We start from the raw sequence: 23198 nt of genomic DNA on the forward strand, positions 1-23198 counted from the left end.
ACATCCAAAGATGCAGATGATTTCTCTCAAAAACAGGGGGGGTGAGGTTCTAAGCCTCACCTCTGTTGATCCCCAATTTCTCACCTGATGGGCCCCCCCTGCGACTGTGCCTGTCTTAGGTTGTTCCTCCCTTGAGGGATCTTACCTGTCTCTGGCTAACCAGTCATCTGCCGGGGCCATACAGGGAAATGTAAGGTTGGTAAGTGAGAGAGAAGCCATATTGTTCGAAAAGGTTAGCTTTTTACTTCTTTGCATATTTATGCCCTGTGGCTTCTATGCCCAGCATTTGTCTTGAGGTATCTTTAGCACTTGGAGGAATTATGATACTCAGTAAATTCGATATGAGGCACAAATTCTATTTAAGGGCTGTAATTAGGAAGGAAGAAGAAAAGCTACAGAAGAAGCAGACGGAAGAAAACATGGGAAGACTGATAATTTCTTTGACATATCTTCTTGTAGAGTAACTTAAGCATGTATAGGTTTTAAACTACTAATTAAATTGTGCACACACATTAACATAATAGGAATACAGTTACATAACCAAAGCAGATCTATAATTACCAGCCATCTCCAGTGAGGCCAAGAAAACCAGTTAGGCACCCTAGGCATTTGTGAAAATTTGTCTATGATATGATGGCTATTGTCCAACTGTACTTGAACAGTCTGAGAGAAATCAGACAAATTAGAACAGCCCATTCCTGGGAACTGTTCACATCCCATATGTTCTTTTAACAGTAGATAGTCTGTAGTTGTAAGATTTTGGAGCGCTACAATTTGCACTTCTCCTAATTCTTGGTTGAGTTCTAACAGTGTAGATCCAGTCAAATTTGTTGTTTTACTGTATGCACAGGCCAGCTTAGATATCTCCTTCTTCATTCCAATGGCAATTCCAGGAACCGGTGGGATGAATGCAGCTACAGCTGCAGCATCGCCTGGATCTTTGTTGAGGTTTTTTGATGATCATCTTCTGGTATGACTCTTCCAGAGAGTGCTGGTGTTGGAAGTTCTTCTTCATATCGTATCTTAGTTCATTTTCTGGGTAGCCAAATTAGGCTTTGATCCTCTGTATAAACACAAACAGACCCTTTGCCCACACTTGATATGCCCTTTATACCATTGTGTAGAACTCATTGGAGGTCACCACACAGGAACTGCTTTTTTTTTTTTAAGAGAAAGGAATATTATCAAAAAATGTACCTCCATTGCTGATCATCTGACACCCTTTAAGTGATCAAAATTAAGGATATTTAAAGCATGCATTAGTCGTTGATTTACAGTTAGTTTTATCCTATCAGGGAGTAATCCCCCTTTTCTTTCTTTCTCTTTTTTTTTTTTTGTTATCATTAATCTACACTTACATGAAGAATATTATGTTTACTAGGCTCTCCCCTATACTCGGTCCCCCCATAAACCCCTTTACAGTCACTGTCCATCAGCATAGCAAAATGTTGTAGAATCACTACTTGTCTTCTCTGTGTTGTACAGCCCTCCCCTTTCTCCCACCCCCCCATTATGCATGCTAATCTTAATACCCCCCTACTTCTTCCCCCCCCTTATCCCTCCCTACCTACCCATCCTCCCCAGTTCCTTTCCCTTTGGTACCTGTTAGTCCATTCTTGGGTTCTGTGATTCCGCTGCTGTTTTGTTCCTTCAGTTTTTCCTTTGTTCTTATACTCCACAGATGAGTGAAATCATTTGGTATTTCTCTTTCTCTGCTTGGCTTATTTCACTGAGCATAATACCCTCCAGCTCCGTCCATGTTGCTGCAAATGGTAGGATTTTCCCTCTTCTTATGGCTGAGTAGTATTCCATTGTGTATATGTACCACATCTTCTTTATTCATTCATCTACCGATGGACATTTAGATTGCTTCCAATTCTTGGCTATTGTAAATAGTGCTGTGATAAACATAGGGGTGCATCTGTCTTTCTCAAACTTGATTGCTGCGTTCTTAGGGTAAATTCCTAGGAGGGGAATTCCTGGGTCAAATGGTAAGTCTGTTTTGAGCATTTTGATGAAACTCCATACTGCTTTCAACAATGGTTGAACTAATTTACATTCCCACCAGCAGTGTAGGAGGGTTCCCCTTTCTCCGCATCCTCGCCAGCATTTGTTTTTCCTATTCTTTTCTATGTTGGCCATCCTAATTGGTGTGAGGTGATATCCTTTGTGGTTTTAATTTGCATTTCCCTGATATTTAGCCATGTGGAGCATCTTTTCATGTGTCTGTTGGCCATCTGTATTTCATTCTTGGAGAACTGTCTGTTCAGTTCCTCTGACAATTTTTTAATTGGATTATTTGTTTTTTGTTTGTTGAGGCATGTGAGCTCTTTATATATTTTGGACGTGAAGCCTTTATTGGAACTGTCATTTACAAATATATTCTCCCATACTGTAGGGTTCCTTTTTGTTCTATTGATGGTGTCTTTTGCTGTACAGAAGCTTTTCAGCTTAATATAGTCCAACTTGTTCATTTTTGCTGTTGTTTTCCTTGACCGGGAAGATATGTTCAAGAAGAGGTCACTCATGTTTATGTCTAAGAGGTTTTTGCCTATGTTTTCTTCCAAGAGTTTAATGGTTTCATGACTTACATTCAGGTTTTTGATCCATTTTGAATTTACTTTTGTATATGGGGTTAGACAATGGTCCAGTTTCATTCTCCTACATGTAGCTGTCCAGTTTTGCCAGCACCACCTATTGAAGAGACTGTCATTTCCCCATTGTATGTCCATGGCTCCTTTATCAAATATTAATTGGCCATATATGTTTGGGTTAATGTCTGGAGTCTCTAGTCTGTTCCACTGGTCTGTGGCTCTGCTCTTGTGCCAGTACCAAATTGTCTTGATTACTACGGCTTTATAGTAGAGCTTGAAGTTGGGGAGTGAGACCCCCCTACTTTATTCTTCTTTCTCAGGATTGCTTTGGCTATACAGGGTCTTTGGTGATTCCATATGAAATTTTAAATTATTTGTTCCAGTTCATTGAAGAATGTTGCTGGTAGTTTCATAGGGATTGCATCAAATCTGTATATTCCTTTGGGCAGGATGGACATTTTAACGATATTAATTCTTCCTAGCCACGAGCATGGGATGAGTTTCCATTTGTTAGTGTCCCCTTTAATTTCTCTTAAGAGTGAGCTGTAGTTTTCAGAGTATAGGTCTTTCACTTCTTTGGTTAGGTTTATTCCTAGGTATTTTATTCTTTTTGATGCAATTGTGAATGGAGTTGTTTTCCTGATTTTTCTTTCTGTTGGTTTGTTGTTAGTATATAGGAAAGCCACAGATTTCTGTGTGTTAATTTTGTTTCCTGCAACTTTGCTGTATTCCGATATCAGTTCTAGTAGTTTTGGGGTGGAGTTTTTAGGGTTTTTTATGTACAATATCATGTCATCTGCAAATAGTGACAGTTTAACTTCTTCTTTACCAATGTGGATTCCTTGTATTTCTTTTGTTTTCTCTGATTGCCGTGGCTAGGACCTCCAGTACTATGTTAAATAACAGTGGGGAGAGTGGGCATCCCTGCCTAGTTCCCGATCTCAGAGGAAAAGCTTTCAGCTTCTCGCTGTTCAGTATAATGTTGGCTGTGGGTTTATAATAACTGGCCTTTATTATGTTGAGGTACTTGCCCTCTATTCCCATTTTGCTGAGAGTTTTTATCATGAATGGATGTTGAATTTTGTCAAATGCTTTTTCAGCATCTATGGAGATGATCATGTGGTTTTTGTCTTTCTTTTTGTTGATGTGGTGGATGATGTTGATGGATTTTCAAATGTTGTACCATCCTTGCATCCCTGGGATGTATCCCACTTGGTCATGGTGTACGATCCTTTTGAGGTATTTTTGAATTCGGTTTGCTAATATTTTGTTGAGTATTTTTGCATCTATGTTCATCAGGGATATTGGTCTACAGTTTTCTTTTTTGGTGGGGTCTTTGCCTGGTTTTGGTATTAGGTTGATGTTGGCTTCATAGAATGAGTTTGGGAGTATTCCCTCCTCTTCTATTTTTTGGAAAACTTTAAGGAGAATGGGTATTATGTCTTCCCTGTATGTCTGATAAAATTCCGAGGTAAATCCATCTGTCCCGGGGGTTTTGTTCTTTGGTAGTTTTTTGATTACTGCTTCAGTTTCGTTGCTGGTAATTGGTCTGTTTAGATTTTCTGTTTCTTTCTGGGTCAGTCTTGGAAGGTTGTATTTTTCTAGGAAGTTGTCTATTTCTCCTAGGTTTCCCAGCTTGTTAGCATATAGGTTTTCATAGTACTCTCTAACAATTCTTTGTATTTCTTTGGGGTCCGTCGTGATTTTTCCTTTCTCATTTCTGATTCTGTTGATTTGTGTTGACTCTCTTTTCCTCTTAATAAGTCTGGCTAGAGGCTTATCTATCTTGTTTATTTTCTCAAAGAACCAGCTCTTGGTTTCACTGATTTTTGCTATTGTTTTATTCTTCTCAATTTTATTTATTTCTTCTCTGATCTTTATTATGTCCCTCCTTCTGCTGACCTTAGGCCTCATTTGTTCTTCTTTTTCCAATTTCAATAATTGTGACATTAGACCATTCATTTGGGATTGTTCTTCCTTCTTTAAATCTGTCTGGATTGCTACATACTTTCCTCTTAAGACTGCTTTTGCTGTATCCCACAGTAGTTGGGGCTTTGTGTTGTTGTTGTTGTTTGTTTCCATATATTACTGGATCTCCATTTTGATTTGGTCATTGATTCATTGATTACTGAGGAGCGTGTTGTGAAGCCTCCATGTGTTTGTGAGCCTTTTAGCTTTCTTTGTACAGTTTATTTCTAGTTTTATGCCTTTGTGGTCTGAAAAGTTGATTGGTAGGATTTCAATCTTTTGAAATTTACTGAGGCTCTTTTTGTGGCCTAGTATGTGGTCTATTCTGGAGAATGTTCCATGTGCACTTGAGAAGAATGTGTATCCTGTTGCTTTTGGATGTAGAGTTCTGTAGATGTCTATTATGTCCATCTGTTCTACTGTGTTGTTGAGTGCCTTACTTATTTTCTGTCTGGTGGATCTGTCCTTTGGAGTGAGTGGTGTGTTGAAGTCTCCCAGAATGAATGCATTGCATTCTATTTCCTCCTTTAGTTCTGTTAGTATTTGTTTCAGATATGTTGGTGCTCCTTTATTGGGTGCATATATATTTATAATGGTTATATCCTCTTGTTGGACTGAGCCCTTTATCATTATGTAATGTCCTTCTTTATCTTTTGTTACTTTCTTTATTTTGAAGTCTGTTTTGTCTGATACTAGTATTGCAACACCTGCTTTTTTCTCTCTGTTGTTTGCATGAAATATCTTTTTCCATCCCTTGACTTTAAGTCTGTGCATGTCTTTGGGTTTGAGGTGAGTCTCTTGTAAGCAGCATATGGATGGAGCTTGCTTTTTTATCCGTTCTGTTACTCTATGTCTTTTGATTGGTGCATTCAGTCCATTTACATTTAGGGTGATTATTGAAAGGTGTGTACTTATTGCCATTGCAGGCTTTAAGTCTGTGGTTACCAAAGGTTCAGGGTTAGCTTCTTTACTATCTTACTGTCTAACTTACCTCACTTGTTGAGCTATTATAAATGCGGTCTGATGATTCTTTATTTCTCTCCCTACTTATTCCTCCTCCTCCCTTCTTCATATGTTGGGTGTTTTGTTCTGTGCTCTTTTTAGGAGTGCTCCCATCTAGAGCAGTCCCTGTAGGATGCCCTGTAGAGGTGGTTTGTGGAAGGCAAATTCCCTCAACTTTTGCTTGTCTGGGAATTGTTTAATCCCTCCTTCATATTTAAATGATATTCATGCTGGATACAGTAGCCTTGGTTCGAGGCCCTTCTGTTTCATTGCATTAAGTATATTATGCCATTCTCCTCTGGCCTGTAGGGTTCTGTTGAGAAGTCTGATGATAGCCTGATGGGTTTTCCTTTGTAGGTAACCTTTTTTTTCTCTCTGTCTGCCTTTAATACTTTGTCCTTGTCTTTGATCTTTGCCATTTTAATTATTATGTGTCTTGGTGTTGCCCTCCTTGGATCCCTTGTCATGGGAGTTCTGTGTACCTCTGTGGTCTGAGAGGCCATTTCTTCCCCTACTTTGGGGAAGTTTTCGGCAATTATTTCTTCAAAGACACTTTCTATCCCTTTTTCTCTCTCTTCTTCTTCTGGTACCCCTATAATGCGGATATTGTTCCGTTTCGATTGGTCACTCAGCTCTCTTAGAATTATTTCATTTCTGGAGATCCTTTTATCTCTCTCTGCATCAGCTTCTCTGCGTTCCTGTTCTCTGTTTTCTAGTCCATTAATGGTCTCTTGCATCTTGTCCATTCTGTTTTGAAGTCCTTCCAGAGCTTGTTTTATTTCTGTATTCTCCTTCCTTAGTTCTTGCATATTTCTCTGCAAGTCCATCAGGATGGTTATGACTTTTGTTTTGAATTCTTTTTCAGGAAGACTGGTTAAATCTATCTCCCCAGGTTCCTTCTCAGGGGAAGATGTAGCAGATGCCGAAGCTGTCTGGGTTATTCTTGTCTGGATCAAATTTTTTTGCCTTTTCATGTTGATAGGTGCTATTGACTGTTGGCTGGGAGAGCCAAACTTTCCACTTGCTACTGGCCTTTCTTTACTGGGACAACTGCGACCCCTAGTGGCTTGTGTTGGGTACTTGCGTGTAGACTGGGTCTTTGTGTCTTGCCCCGGCCGGTATAGAGGAAGCTCCCTCGCTGAGGGCATGGCCAGCCTTAGGCTGCTTCTCTGCTATCGCCGCGTCCCGGAGGGGTAATGGACGGGGGGCTGTTTGGCTGTTTACCTCCGTTAGGGGTCTCACAGCTGATGCCCAGGGGGTTAGTGCGCCCGGTTTTCCCTGGGATTTCCAGCTGCTGGACTGTGACCTGTGTTGTTTCCATCCAGCTGTTGCGTCCCTGTCCCTTTAAGACTTTCAAAAAGCACTCGCTTTTCTTTGTCACAGGGGCATCAGCTTCGGGACCCGCTCAGAGGTCTTGATGCCCTGTTTCCCTAGTTTCCAGCCCTCCACGCATGCACTGTGTCTGCTCTCTGGTGTGGATGGCTAGGGCTGGGTGCTCGGCAGTCCTGGGCTCCGTCTCCCTCCCGCTCTGACTCCTCTCCTCCCGCCGGGAGCTGGGGTGAGGGGCGCTCGGGTCCCACCGGGCCGGGGCTTGTATCTTACCCCTTTCACCAGGCGCTGGGCTCTCGCACGTGTGGATGTAGTCTGGCTATTGTCCTGTGTCTTCTGTTCTCTCTCTTAGGATTAGTTGTATTTGTTGTATTTTCAAAAATATATATGTTTTTGGGAGGCAATTCCCACTGTCCTACTCATGCCACCATGCTGGCTCCGCCTCTGCCTCACTTTCTTTTTTAACATGGCTATTCAGCTGCCTCACCATCCTTTACTGACTTTTCTCCCCTCTGAGCTAATACCCTTATCATAGTCTTTTTCGTATTTGGGCCTATTTTTGAACTTTCTCTTTCATTCCATTGTACTGACTATTCTTGCATCAGTACCAGTGTTTTAAAAATTGAGATTTATAATAATATTTTAATATCTGATAGGGTAATCCTACTTTATTCTGCTTTTTCAATCTTCTCTTGTTATTCTCACATGTACACTTTTCCATATGAACTCTAGAATCAGCTTGTCTAATTAAAAAAAAAAACAATGTTTGAACTGGAAAATCATACATTACATTCATAAACAAGTGAAGAAATTTAAACTCTTTATTTTGCTGAGTCTACCTATCCAAGAACATGAGACATACTTCCATTTGAAGTGCTTATTTTTATCTTTCAGGAGTTTTTTTAAAGTATACACTGTGGAAGTTTGCACCTTTATTACTGTGAGGTTTATTCCTCAATATTTTACATTTGTGTTGTGTTGTTCTTTTATAAAGGTTCTTTTCTTCATGTTTATGTTTCAAGGGATTGTTTGTTGAAATGTTAAACCTCGTAAATATCTGCATATTAATATTCTATTTCATTATTTCTCTTTTATTATGGCCTATAATAATTTATCAGTTGATTCTCTTTGAGTTTTCTAAGTGTATTATTTCCTAATAATGATAGTTTTACCCCTCTTTTCCAATTTCCATGTATCTAACTTCTTATTACTATCTAACTCTTTCAGCTAGCACTTACTGTGTATGTTAGAGCATAATCTTGTTCCTGACTTTAATGGAACTACCTCTAAATGTCTTTCCGTTAAACTAATGCTGGCTCATATACTACCTCTTCCACTTCTCTAAAACAAGATGGATCTGAGAGGGCTACTGCTGCCAGCCATGCTTCTCCCAGTTTCCACACTAACCACTTCAGAAAAAGACACAGCCCTTTAGAGGGACTCCCCTCACTTCCAGAAAGGGTATTTTCTTTTTCCTAGTGCTTTCTGAGAACCTCTGCCATTGGGCCTCTTCAACTCTCTGTTCCTTTTCTTCCCACCCTCTCCCTCCCAACTTTCCCCCAATTTCAGGCAGGCTCATTCCAGTTTCTGGCTATCCAAGCCCCTGCAGCTAATCCTAGTTCCTGCCTTGGTTGGAGTAAAGGGATATATTAACTTCCTAATAAGACCCCTCATCTTTAAGGAGTCTCCTTTAAGGAATCACCTGTAAGATGAGGAGACACTTCACCTTTAAGGTGGAAGATTCCCAGATTCCCACTGGCTCCCCAACAACTTCCTACATTTCCTGTATAGGGAGCAATCTGGATCCTACCAAATGGGAAGGACCCAGGGATTCCTGAGTCTCAGTTGCTTTGGAAGGCTATTACTCATATCTGGATCCTACCAAATGGGAGGCTGTTACTCATATCTGGATCCTACCAAATGCTTTGGAAGGCTGTTACTCAATCTGGATCCTACCAAATGGGAAGGGCCCAGGGATTCCTGGGTCTCAGTTGCTTTGGAAGGCTGTAGATAAATGCCTGCCTTTAGTTTCCCCCAAAATGTGCTCTGGTCCTCTCTGCTTATGACTTTGTAGGCTTCTTTGATACAGGTAAAGATATTAAAAACTACTATGTTCAAAATCTTCTAATACACTGCTTCTTAAACCTTAATGTGCACATGACTCACCCAAGAATTTTGTTAAAATGCAGATTCTAATTTAGCATGTCTGCATGGGACCTCAGATTTCACATTTCTAATAACTTCCTAATAAGTGCTCCTAATACTGCTGAATGGACCATACTTTAAGTAGCAAGAAACAAACTACCTGAATGTAAAGCAATGATTTTTACTTTGCTTTTCTCTGAAGATTAGTTTTTTTAAGCATACAAACCTCCTCCCTTAAAAAATAGAATACTTAACATTTACTGAGGGAACACCATGGATAAACTTATGAAATCCCCCCAAAGAATCTAATAAGACAGAAGCTCAGTATACACAAGTAGTATACACATACATAAGAATGATTAACATAAAACCACTACTCTTATAAAAGTATAGATTAAGTAGCTTGCCCAACACACCATGGTAAGCAGCAAAGCCAGGGTTAAACCCAGGCAGTCTGACTCAAGTCAGCTTTCAAACCCACTATGTTCTACTGCTTTCAATGATTTTGGCAGTTAATTCATTTAAGCTTATTAAACCTAATACAATCAAGTATTTGGCAGCTTACTAGAAAAACTTCAAAATGTATTTTATTTTATGTACCTTATTCAAACTTCACCATCCTTCCCCTAAGTATTCATAGACTGAAAAATAAAGAACTTTTGATTTATACATTATCAAATGATTTTATTAGTAAGATTACTTGCCCCAAAGGGAAATGTCTTCCTATATTACTAGGATATGTTACTATAACTGAAAGTAGGGTTTTATTTCAAAAACCTATTCAATCAGGTGCTTAAATTTTGACTACTTCACAGAAAATCTTTAAAATGTCAATGTATTTACATGATTTATTCTTAGCAATATAACATACCATGGGTGGTATTAAGGAGGAATTATCAGAGGAGATTCACTATTTGGTTACAAGAAAGAAAATAAGCTGATGATAGCTATATGTAGATAACTGAGCAACTGATAAAATTTTTCTCCAGAAAGCATAAGATCACAATCAATACAGTCAACTGATCAATATAATCAATAACTATTATGCTAAGATGTTTATAAACAGCTTTACTTTTGTATATAGAAATTACATTATGGGTAAAAGAAACATACTTAAATTATGTCTGAAGTAATTAACAATGACTTAAAAAGAACAGGTGAAGACTTTTTATTATTTCCAGCCTATAGCTAAGTAATTGGTTTTCCAATCCTACAAAAACCTCATTGTAATAGAGTTTGAGATAGCAGTTTGGTCTCCCCTTTGCAGAAGTTTAAAATCAACAAGTTTCTGATGATTTCTAAACTGAGAACATGACACAGACTCATGGTTATTCTTCAACCTTAGCATAAAAGAAAATTATAAGTTTTTAAATATACAAAACAGCAAGCTTCATACTGTTTAAAAGGTGAGATAATTACCTTAGGTTTAAGAGGCTTTACTGTTGGAATATCTGTTCCTTCAGCTCTTTGTCTGCTGGAATCAAAAGTCTTTCGTTTTTTAGTGGCAGTTTTCTGACAAATGGGCCCATGCTTTTTCTGTTAAGATGAAGAAATGTAACATATTATTTTCTTTTCTACAAAAAGGAAGACTATATAACTTTAAATTGTCCTTCAAACCAGTTTAAAAACTTGAAAATGAAATAAATAATAATAATAAAATGAAACCTGAAGATGAAATAAATACCTGAAGATGAAAGAAATAAGACATATTTTGCTTTAGCTACATTAAAATTGTTAAAAAGTACATGTAATGCATGCTGTAAGTTATCTTTCTTACAAGAAAGTACAAATACACTTCCAAAATTTTACTGAGAGTTATTAAACATTCTCCTAGTTTTCACACTGCCAAGAATAAGGAAAACAATGTGACCAAATCAAAGCTATTTGAGTGGGGGGGAAAAAAGTTATCTGCATCACTAAATACTTGAAAATAGATACTAGAAAAAGAATTTAAATGGTGAATGCATTAATTTTAGGATTATAAATTAATATAAGAGTAGTAGTAAAAATTACTAAGTTACCATGATAGTAGTATGTTAACATAAAGTCAACATAAAACAAAAGGACAGAGTGGTGAGATTTGTGTCCTTCCTTCACAATCATCCCCTTCTTCCCTTCTGAAACTCAAATTTTCTACTTTTCTTTACCAAAGATTTTTCTTGAATTATCTAGTATTCAACTCCTACAGGTTTTTAAAATATTGCTGTCAACTCACTCATTCAATCATTGATGTTTTTATTGTAATGATATTATAAAGGAAGCTCTCTAAACTGAAACTCCAATTACCTACTGGATAAATAATCATTCTCCCTCTCCTAAATAAGACATGTTGACTGATGATATCAGTGCACTAAATGCACTTTTTTCTTTCATATTTTGATAAACACTGAATAAGCTGGAATTGTTAAACCTTATCTGAGAAAAAAGGAAACTTCACAATTGGTTGGTTCAGTGTCACAGAGCCTCTCATATTTTCAATACACAACTAGTACTGTTTTACATACTTGTTTTCAGCTTTCACTTCAACAAACAGCACTGTTAAGTAAAGCTATTTCTCTTAAAAATTAAAAAAAAGTGTGGCTAACAGGTGACTTTCTAGTAGATATCTATTCTCATATTGAGTTGTGTATGTCAAAAATATCTAGTGCTTATTCCCAAAATTGTTGTATTATACAAGTTGTAGTTATGATCACATCATTTAATTAAATATTAAACAAATAAACAAGGGCAAAAAAAGGCCTGTCTTTTCCAGTGATAATTCAGCTGAATGCTTTGAACATGGTCTGAAAAACAGTGAATCAGTAAGAAAAAAACAAATCACTAAGTGTGGACAAGATGTTTTTAAAGGATTAAGAAGAGCTGTCATTATTTAAAGGGAGTCCATAGGCAGATGGACATTTTGGATAATTAATTTTGTGTTAGCTTTAAAGAAACAAAATTAAATAATAAAAGAATGCAAAATAGATTGTAGCAGAATTCAAATCAGCAGATCTGTATTCAAAGAAAAGTCTTTATTTTATGCCAAAATATCAGTAAGTGTACATTGATATTTGAACTTAAAATATGTAGGGTACATAGGTATTTTTTTCTTATTCTCTATTTGGCTGGGTAATGAGTTAAAGGTGTTTCTATTTGTATATACTAAGCTTCTAAAATATCTAAAGAATGTATAATGCATTTTAGTTTAGATGCACTTTTCATTGAAAAAAATATTCTTTTTGAAATATTTCAAAAAGACCTAAGAATTGAGAGAATAGTGTAATGAAGTCCCATTTATTCAACACCTTGTTTCAATAATAACCAACAATTTAGCAATCACAGTTCACCTATCCCAACTTTTTTCCCCTAAATTACTTTAAAGCAAATCCCAGACATATCATTCTTTATCTGTAAATACATTACTATGAATTTCTAAGGGTTTTTGTTTTTGTTAATATTCTTACAAGGAGAGGAATACTTTATAGTAGAGTAGTTTGCCCCAGTTGAACTTTGAAGGGAAGAGACCACTCTGGAAGAAGACATAGATGGAACTGAAACTCTTGAACAAAGAACACTAGCCAGTATCTCTCAAATTATTCCACAGAGGTTTTTTTATCCATGAGAGTTGTCCTGAAGTATGGAACAACTACTGATCTATCAAACTCCAAAGGAAAACAGTACTTACTAATGCCACTGGGAAGAATGTTCTTCCACAAATCTTGCAAGGTAACAATTCTCCAACTTGCATACTCCCATTTTCTAAAATAGAAAATAATTTAACCAATAAATTTAATAGCTCAAACTGTGAAACTTCCAAATTTTAAAGTCTTCCCTTAGTTTCACATGTGAATTGTCAGTCTTGTGAAAAGTCTTGTTTCATTTTGAACTAAGCAACAAATCAGTTAAAATGGGAACAAAATTTAGAGAGTGATCTGTGGTCTCAAGGCTGTGCCAAACAGAAGTCATGATTTGAGGGTAACCAAACTGGTATTGTTATACATCTGGTCCTCTTTTATTTAACCAAATCAACTTGTCTTATTCTCTTAATATACAGGCTATCTCTATTATAAATTAACAAACTTTAAAATCCAAGTTTATCTTGAGGTATATTTATACAATAATGTTATCCATCAAAACACTAAGAAATAATACTGGTCATCTAGGAAGTCTAGGATAAAAAGAATCTTGTTCTGTTTAATAACACACAATAGAAAGCATAATGCTTTAAAGGAAAAATGCCACCTAGTTACTATGAAAACTGTGTGTTTTATGTGAATTGTTATTTTATACATACTATATTAAAATTCACTGGACCAGCAAATTGACATATTCTGATTTTATTGTACCATTCATTAAATAAGGAAAAAGTAGCTTAAACTTTTACTCAATCAAAACTTAACATATCTATCATATACTTACATACAACAAAATTTGTTACTAAAATTATTGAACTAAAACAACTACATTTTTTGGGAATCTATACAACTGAGTCAGTTTGTCATTGTATTATCTAGCCAAATACCAAACCTAAATTTATTTCCATACCTATAATTTTCTAAAAATTATACTTGACCTATACCTTCCCTGTATTTTACTGATTGCTAAAAATCTGTGAAAGCAGAAAATCCTTTTCTTTTAGAATATAAATAAACTCACAAAAAAGGTACAATTATGACTTCCCATAATTTGTTCCAAGGCATTTACTGAGTTCACAGAAAACTAATCAGGAGAATCAAAATAGACATTGGTGGGAATATGAACAACAGCAGAAGAACGGTTTTGTTCTTTCATTCTCGTGATATTCCACTGCCCTATTTTAGTGGTAGATAGTGACTATTTGTCATCTCAGATGGATGCAATGTCTGCCTGGTGGCAGGTAAGCAGTGGACACTACAAAGGCAAAGATAAGATTTGTGATTTGTCCCTCTCTAATACCAGAGGCTAGCTAATTAACGGAGAGCAACCTCATTTATCTGGATCACTTAATCCACTAATATCCAGAAAGTTAAGGCAATTGCTGGATGGAACCCATGAGGTTAAACTAAGGTAAGAATATCTTCATAATGATGGGCAAAGTGATACCATGTGCTGCATCATCTATTAAGCTTGCTTATTTATAATTTTCATGTATTCCTTTAGATTTTAAGCAATGATTTGAAAATTCATCAATATAAAATGGTAGAAACTATCATATATTTTACTTGCTTAAAAGTGTATTTCAGTATCTCTGTCAAATAGATGAGAAAGCAAAATCTTATAAAAATTAAGTATTGAAAGTAAGTTCAACACATGGAAATATTGTTAGTGCCTATTTAATTAAGTACTACCTGCCAAACATGTACCACCTAATAGTGACATGAAAGTGGAATAACATAATCATTACTGCTCTTATAAAGCTAACAGTCTACATCATTTGCTTTTTCATTAAGATTCAGTGTAGTGAACATCACAGGATGCTCACCACCACAATAAGTGTAGTTTACAAAAAAAGAGCCAAATTATTTCCCATTTTTTAAATACAAAAACTTAAAACTTAACAGCAATTAGAATACAATCATATAACTTCCAACTCCTGGGATAATTCCTACAATTTATTAAACATTTACAAATTGTCCTTAAAGGAAAAGAAAATCATTATCACTAAAAGGCATGAAACAGAGGAAAGAGCATTAAAGAGAAAGCATTTAAAAACAATTATATCAAAAACGAAAAAAAATAGTCATTACTTTATTCAAAATAAATAAAGATATATATAAATTTATAATTTCCTCTTGTATTAGCTGGTCACAGAGCATAGCCGTATAATTCACAAATTATAACACAATGTGTGTGTTGGTGTCAACATTCCCCTGGAAAGAACTTCTATCAATAGATTCTGATAAACAGTTTAGGCTTTAGAATCACAAAGGCACACTTTGTTCTAATAGTACTCAGTAAAAGACATGACAGTGTAGTAGAAAAGGCACTGGAATATGTCTCCTATTATTTAAGTTCAAGTCCCTATTGAAGCTCTGTCATTTAGTACTATGAATCCCTGGGCAAGGTATTTAACCTCTCCAAGGTGCAGATTCCTCTCGTATAAAATAAGGTTAAATGACCTATGTGGCCCCCTTCCATCTCTAACATACCACAATAAATATACCATATTTATCTAATAAAATCTACCTTAAGACTACATTAGCAAGGTCAGTACATGGCGATAAGACACATCCCCTGCTATATTATAATGAAAACAGAGTTGGTCTTATGTAAGAAAGATTAAACCAACTGACAAACTGCAGATGGGGGAATGAATGTTTCAGGTGGTATACAGTTAGTATGTTGAAGAAATCACTTCGATTTGTCAGAATACAGAACTGACTCTGCAAGGCCCTGCAGCAGAGCACATGATGTCTCTCTCCTTGTTGGAAAAGTCTTCATTACATGAATTTATGGAAAATATATCACTAATCATGGGTAGCCTGTTTAACATCTGTTAAATGAGGATATCTGTTCAGCTTATCTTAAAATTTAAGAGAATCAACTAAGATATTTTAAATAAAAAGTGATTCACAACCAATGAAAGAAAAAAAAAAGCACCTCTCCAAGGCAGGCAAACAACACTAAGCTCTCCTGAGTGGCAAAAGCTAGTGAATTGTGCTGTTTATAAAAATACAGTAGAGATCATATGCAAAGGGATGGTAACTGTAGCAGAGAGAGCAAACACTGTTTAAAGACACACTCAAACTGAGTATTTTAATATTCTGTATTATTATATTATCCATTCTGTATTCTTTATCCATTCTGTATTCTGTATTAATATTCTGTATTATTAAAAAGTATTTTAATATTCTAAAACTCTCAAGAAGCCAATCTCTCCATACAAAATTTATTCTGCACACAATCTTGACTCTTTTAAGAGTTGCTTTATCTAGGAACTTCAAAACCCTCAAGATAATAAGGCTTGAAACAGCATTTTTATATAACACTATTATATAGGTGATGTGAAATAATATGCTGTTATGTGAAATAGTTACAACATTCTAAAATGTGTATATTTAAGAAATAGGAGAGAACGTTCCCAAAAGAAAAGAAATCTTGAAAATTAAGAACAGTTCTGGCCTCTGTGTAGCAGGTCTATTTCCTCACCACTGGTCACTGTTCATCTGAATCCAACCTTTAAAACTCAACAAAATCTCTCTCTGAGGCACATGGCATCTGTTACACCACTTTTCTTCCTACAATCCTTTTTGAAAATCTAATTACTCCCAAGTCAACAATATTTAGTATCTTTCAAGATTTTCTTTTTCCAGCTCACCCTGGATTTCAACATTTCAACATTTAAACTTAAACTTCTCAAACATAACCTTCACCCTCCACCTAACTTTAGTCAACTGCATACCTGCTCAACAAAAACTACTATTAAAACAATTTAGAAAGGGTCTACTCCTGGACTCTTAAAATATTCAAGCTTCCTCTCTAACTATACTTCTACCTCCCACCTCTCTTTAAATCACTTTCTTGACCTCAGAGTGACTTGCATTTTCTTGGTAAGCAGTTCTGGATGCACTTTCCTTCCTACCCATTTTGAACCATTTCTATTATCACCAAACATCAAATCTCTTGCTTGAATGGTCAAATGTTTGGAAAACACTTGATTAAATAAATGGGTTTTCTTAGAGAACTTCCTCTGACTTAAAAAAGAGATTTATTGTACTGTTAGTTCCCCAACAGAAATCCTTTCTGCACCTAAGAAGATACTTAGAAGCAATGTTCCAAAGAGCACATTTTTTGAAACACCACTGGCTTACATTTACTGACTAGTTCTTCTCTCTCCTTTTCTCCTTATCTGAACTGGAGACAAACTGTACCAGACCTAAACATTATGTTAAAACAGATCTATCTGTTGATTCAGCAAGTACTTATTGAGCACCTAGCATGAGACAGGAACTGTTCTGGGATGTAAACAAACAGTAATGAAAAAACGAAGACCCTGATCTTATGGAGCTTCTACTCTTCTAATAGGGAAAACAATAAATAAGAACAAATATATAAAATGTTAGGTGGTGATAATCAGAACGTAGAAAACGAGCAGAATAAGGGGAGAGAGCACAGTCATAACGCTATGTGTATGTGTGTTTGGGTTGTGGGTAGACCACATCAGGGAAAGCTTCTTCAATAGACATTAAAATAGGAACCTTAAGAAACAGGGGCAACTGATCACCATTAATCTACTAATTGCCAAATTCAAAGCCCTTTTCTGAATAGTCATCCTACTGGACCTTAGGCATTGCTGTTCAATCCCTTCCACCTTTAAAGTCCTTTCTCTACTGGCTTCAGTGATATTTCTCTCTCCTAAACTGAAGTTTTTCAGATCTCACAAGCGAAGCAGGATTTGGCTTAGTTAGTACTTAGACCTCCAGGAATACCAGGTGCTACAGGCTTTTTCTGGCAGATAGGCCCTACTCAATAAATATTAGTTTCTCCCCCACTTCCTTTCCTTGACAATTTTTAAACCTCTTTAGAGAACCTCCCCTCCTCACCTCTCCAATTTCCTTTCTGGATCAACCCTAAAGCATCAATTTTTCCCCAAGATTTTCCCCTCATTTTAATTTTCCTGGGTGAATGCACCCATTTGCTATCATTTACATGCTGATGACTATTAAACAACATCTCCAGATAGATATTTACAAGTGGCTATGAGACTTTTCCACCGGATATTCCCCAAATACTGTACAAACATATTTCTAAAGCCAAACTCATTACCTCATCTCCCAAACTTGGTCTTCCTCTTGGTTAAAGATATTATTACCTCTAAGTCCAAACCATAAGCTACTTTATTTTTTATTCCTTTTCCCTCTCATATCCAACATTGTATCTATCTCATCTTCCCATCTCAGAAATGTTTTCTAAAGCTATCCTTCATTTTTAATTTCTGCTTCTTTTGCCTTAGTTCAAATCCTCATCACATATATGTATTTCCAGCCCCTTCCTTCTCCAGTCTATCTTGCTGCCATAGTTATCTAGCGAGATTGTCCAGAATCCCTCCAAGCATGCTGTTTTACCTATACTGAACTGTTCTTAAATTTCTAACACATTTCCTGTGATTTTATCCATCCAATAAATAAGTACTGAGGAGGCATCCTATATACTAGACACTTCACTAAATGCTTTATGTTACATCATTTAATACTAAATATATTTCAAACAGATTGGTATTTAATATAGCTCCATTTTTTTATAGCTGAAGAAACTGAGGTTCAGATTAACTAAATCATAGAGCTAAAAAGAAACAAGGCAAAGGTCCAAACACAGGCCTCTCCAACACACTGGCTAGTAAAATAACCTTGCACCCAACTCAGTACCAAAAACAATGAAAGCTAGATAAATAAAGAATTATTATTCAGTAAGCTAATATCTGTTTAGATTAGGGAATAACAAAACAAAACCCTAATGGGACAGAATGGCTGTCTTAGTTTTAGAGGTCAGAATACTAATAGCAACTCATTTTAGCAGTCCAAGAGGGATGGGCAACCTGACTGTCACAATTGTTAATAACTGCTTATCAAGATGCTACGAAAAGAATGAAAACTGTGTATACGTGGATAAAATCTGCTTAGATTTATCATTCTCTACATTTTATAGATGAAAAGCTTATGAGAGACTGGAATTCTGTGAGGCAGAAAACTACTCATATTACCCTTAGATGTACCAACAGGGCATGCTTTAGGTGAAAAGGAATTATAGGCTTTGCTCTAGCTAGCCACACAGTGCAGAAGTATTCATATATAGACTGTCAAAATCATGAGTAATTATTTATATTTGGTTTTGAAGTACAGTGGTCAGCCTAAGAGATCACCTCTTGACAATCCAAGAAGCATAAAAGTCTCAGAAGGTCAAAAAAAAATACAAGTAGTACATAATCGGTAAGCAAATAATTTAAAAAAAAGTATAATAATTATCAACAAATTTTTCAGGGATTCATATATTTTCTGATTTTACAATTAAGAGTAGTCTAGTATCTGGTTTCAATATTTGCTCAATTACTGTGACATGCTAAACACACTCCTGAAGATTTTTCTCATGGATACTGCAATGTACTGTTTATTAGACACCTTCAAAGTGCTAGGCTTTAACTTCCAATGGAGAAAAATTACCTTATCTATTACTGTATAAATATATCAATGTTCATTAAATGAAGTCATGGATGAATTAATTAATGAAAGGTAATCTTAAGACTCCAAGTTCTGATCTTTATTAAAGTGTGCCCTAACAGGGGCTGATTTTAAAGAAGAGGAACAAGAAAGGAAAGGAAGAAAGGCACTGTCCTATTGTCAACAAAAAGCTCTTGAGCTTTCATTAGTTTAAACCACTTGAAATTACAAATAATATTCAATTGTTTTTGCCTTAACAAAAAGGACAATTTCATATATTTTACCCTAATTCATTATAATTAAACACATCACAATTGATGATAGCAACTCACTTTGTTAGAAAAAAAACAGTACAGAACAAGCACTGTTTAACATGATACATCATGCACTGGGTCCATAAAACATGCCGATCATATCATACTATATTACATCAGAATTCATGTATTTCTCCACCCATGTAACTATCATTAATAGGTTTTCATTATATTTTAAAAACATTCCTGGTAAGATTTCAATAGTAATATGTAAGCACTGCTAAAATGTAAGATTCACTAACAGCAGGGCCTTAACTTATTTTTTGCTGCATCCCAGGATCGAGCATGGTGCCCATCACAAAGTCATTTTTCTAACAAAAAATATTTATGAGTACCTATTTTGTGTCAGACTGTTTCAGTTGCTCAGCATGCATAACCGAAAAATCAGATGAAGATTTTTGCCTTAATTACAAGTCTTCAATAAAATAGTAAAAATCTGCAGAAAAACTGTTTAAAGCACTTTATGTATATTATAATAACTTTATGAGAATTCCAGAACCCATAATCCTACCTCCCATGCTATATAATATAACCAAATGACTTAAAATTCATTAAAAAAATAAGCAGCCTCCAAGAATCTTCTAAACAAAAGTATCTTGCAAGTAAGAAGTACTGTCATTACAAATTCTATTTCATGGAAATGTGAATGATTTGCCTAAAGCAAATTAAATAAGCAAAGAACAAAAGCTGTTTGTCATAATATACTGCAGCTGCCCACAAATGGACAATTACCAGATTTTTTTATTTAATCATCCTCAAGGTGCTTACTAGGAGAGTTTCACTTTGGAGCAAAACCATGCAGTACTATCATACTCGTTACCACTTTTGCTTTTTGGTAAGCTTAGGTCACTGCAAAAACTACCAGTTATTACTTTTCACTTCATAACACAACCTGAAATAATGTATTTTCTAGTATGCAACAATACACAGAGTTCAATGCCTCCACTTACTAACTCCTGAATCTATGCAAAGTCGGAGGAAAAAAGAGCTAAATCTTTCAATTCTGCAGGCTTATTCTTCATCAGAAGTATTAATCACAATTGCTAAAAGAATCTTGAAATGTTGTTGCCAATTTTGTTTGTTTGGTTTTCTCCTTTGTTGTTTTTAGGCGAATGCTATATATCACACAGGATAAAATGGGTAAAAAGAATAGAGAGGTGAAAGAATTGGGAACAAAGCAAAATCTGGAGTCATGGTTAGAGCACAAGGATAAACCCAAAGATAAGGAATCTATGCTGGCTCTTCCTCACAGAGCCGTCTTGAATAAACCCTTAAATCCTTCTATTAATCTATTGTCCGGGCTCTAAAGCTGGCCAGTGACACTTGAGAGATGGATGGATGCTCTTCGCATCCCTCCGATAGAAGATGCTATAGAAATGGAAAAACGGTTACCTTGGGAAACTGGCCAAGGAAAGTGTCAGAACCTCGAGATTGGAGACACGCCCCGGGGACCCAGCAAAGGCTGGCGGTGGGCGGGCCGTGGACATTAATGGAGAGTCCACTTCACAAGGAAAACAAAATCTAGCCGAAGACTGTGATTAGTAAACGGGCATTCAGGGGTCAGACAAGACCAGAAAATGGAAGGAAGGGACTTGCAGGCATATGCCAAAAGCAGTATCAGATTCGGGGTGGGGCACCCCAGCTGAAGACCGCCTGAGGCTGGGCAGCCTCTGAGGATCATCAGCTCAGCAGCGTCGGGGGCAGCCGAGCTCCCAACCGGTCCCGGCCTCCGGGAGAGCGGCGGGATCCACGGCTCCGGACTCGCTCTCGGTACCGGTGTCCAGGGATCCCCCCAACTGCTCCGGGCCTGCTCTAGCCGCCCGACTCGCATCCCTCACCTCCTCACCTTCTACTCCCTCCATTGCGCCACGACCTCCGGCTCGCCGAGACTCCTGGGGCAGCGCCCGCCGCCGCCCAGCTCCGGCTGTAGCAACCCGGCCGCACCTCCCACCCGCTAACATCCCGGGCTTCCATTGGTCCGATGCTGGCGGGGCGGGGTTCAGGGGGGCGGGGCCGGGGAGGCTCACCTCCCGCCGCAGCCTCCCGCCAGCGTCCCGGTCATGCCCGGTAAGCCTAAACCGCTGGGATTGCATTGTGCCGCCCAACAGCGCCTTTGTTCGACTCCAGCCTTGTTTCCCTCGCACCTAATGGTCCTGCTGGAATATCTCAGCACCCCAAGGGCTCCCTGTCACCAGTCTCTCAGTCAGTCAGTGCCGCTGGCTTCTTGTCTGTTCCTCTTGGAGGAACCTTGAAGCAAACAGGCAAACCAAACACAGGTCCTAACACTGTTAAATGATTTTCCTCTATTTGGTCGCACGACTTTCCCTGAGAATATTCTCTAGACTTAATAGTCACACACAGATGTATGAGGTAAGGCACCTTTTGCCTAAGGAAGTCATACTTTCTGGGATTGTGGAACTGAGATTGCTCTTAGCACTTGGAAACAATTTCCTCAGGATGAAAGCTTGGGCTAAAAATTGAAAGTGAAACCAAGCTCTTCCTTCATTTTCATCGACTCTTGGCCTAACCTGGCCCTACACTTTATCACCTGTGAACTCAAATAGTCTGCTGACCTACCTTATGAGGTAACACCAAAATTATGTTTGATCAGGGAGTTTAAGGGGGGAACTAACCTGCATATGATAGAATGGGGCCTGTTCAGTTGGAGTCAAAACATCTTGGGGATGAAGTTAACTTCAAAACTAACTGAAACCTTCATTTAACAGTTTAACACATTTCAGCACGGCAACGTTTCTTTGAAAATTTCATTTAGCAGTGATAAGCAAGCCATGTTGTTTCTTAACATTAGTGTATCTGCTGAAAAGTTACTGCTATTAATGTAATTTCCATAAGAAATCTTATATTAGTTTTCTCATTAACCAGTTGCAAAGTTTTGACATCATATCTAACTTCGTTTACTATTAAAAGTATACATCTTACAAATCAGGAGCCTTTAGGAAGCATTAGTCCTACTCTCCACTCAAATGAAGATTCTATAAACAAACCCTTGAGGGGGCCATCATCTCTTATTGGGAAGCTGATCTAAGTGTATTTGAATGTGATATGGTCCATCTCTTATACTTCAAACATGCTTGTCTCAACTCCTGCCCTTCCCCTGGCTCTGCCGTTGCTCCTCTGCTCCTCTGAGAGCTGAGATTCTGAACCTAAATGGCTGGACCACAGCCATGCCTGCCACTTAGTCCCCTGTACTCAGTGTGGAAAGCTCTTCTTTCCTCAGTGCTGCTAAGATAAAGCTAGAACAGTCGGGGGTAGGGTGGAGGGGTGGGGACTTAAAAAGAGCATTAAAGGGGGAAAAAAGTATACTTGGAAGAAAACTCAAGCAATTTACAGATGAAAAGTCTTGAACTGAAGTCAAGACAAATATTGAGCTGACCGATACATACCTTACTAGGCATAAAGCTATAGTAACAACAAAAACAATAATGGTAACAATAACAATTTTAAAAGATCATGTCAGGCATGTTTTAGTTCCTTTTCGTATATTCACTTATTTAATCTTCAACAATTCTACAGAGTAGGTACTATAATTTTCATTTTTCAGAATTAAAGTCTTCATTTTCCAGATGTCTCAAATAGGTTTTTTTTGCTAATATTTGTACTACTAACGAATGGTAGGTAGCTTGGATTTAAACTCTGGTCTGACTGATTCTGCCTATGACAATTTCATGGGATTTCCCCACCTCCCTTCCTCACTTTGTTTTCTAGGTTCCTTA

General features: G+C 37.1%; 1 protein-coding gene and 2 long non-coding RNA genes across 4 annotated transcripts in view; 1 reads left to right on the forward strand and 2 right to left on the reverse strand.

Annotated features, from left to right (window-relative positions):
- Window positions 1-21395, reverse strand: part of ZC2HC1A (zinc finger C2HC-type containing 1A) — a 48680-nt gene extending 27285 nt beyond the window's left edge. Inside the window, exons 1-3 of one of the 2 annotated variants that reach the window (XM_057497950.1) lie at window positions 21311-21395; window positions 12703-12776; window positions 10458-10574 (exon numbers count right to left, since the gene is read on the reverse strand). In XM_057497950.1, the coding sequence (XP_057353933.1) occupies window positions 10458-10574; window positions 12703-12776; window positions 21311-21326 (207 nt within the window). In that variant the 5' untranslated portion in view covers window positions 21327-21395. The remainder of the gene's footprint in view (window positions 1-10457; window positions 10575-12702; window positions 12777-21310) is intronic. The other variant, XM_036887519.2, reaches the window with a different exon arrangement.
- The window catches only part of LOC130682873 (uncharacterized), an 89295-nt gene that overhangs the window by 35690 nt on the left and 30407 nt on the right, over window positions 1-23198 (reverse strand). The window lies entirely within an intron of this gene.
- Window positions 21477-23198, forward strand: part of LOC118913476 (uncharacterized) — a 213888-nt gene continuing 212166 nt past the window's right edge. The window contains exon 1 of the long non-coding RNA XR_005025226.2: window positions 21477-21531. This is a non-coding gene — a long non-coding RNA (uncharacterized LOC118913476). The remainder of the gene's footprint in view (window positions 21532-23198) is intronic.

The sequence above is a fragment of the Manis pentadactyla genome, chromosome 3, assembly GCF_030020395.1.
Source record: "Manis pentadactyla isolate mManPen7 chromosome 3, mManPen7.hap1, whole genome shotgun sequence".
Lineage (NCBI taxonomy): Eukaryota > Metazoa > Chordata > Mammalia > Pholidota > Manidae > Manis > Manis pentadactyla.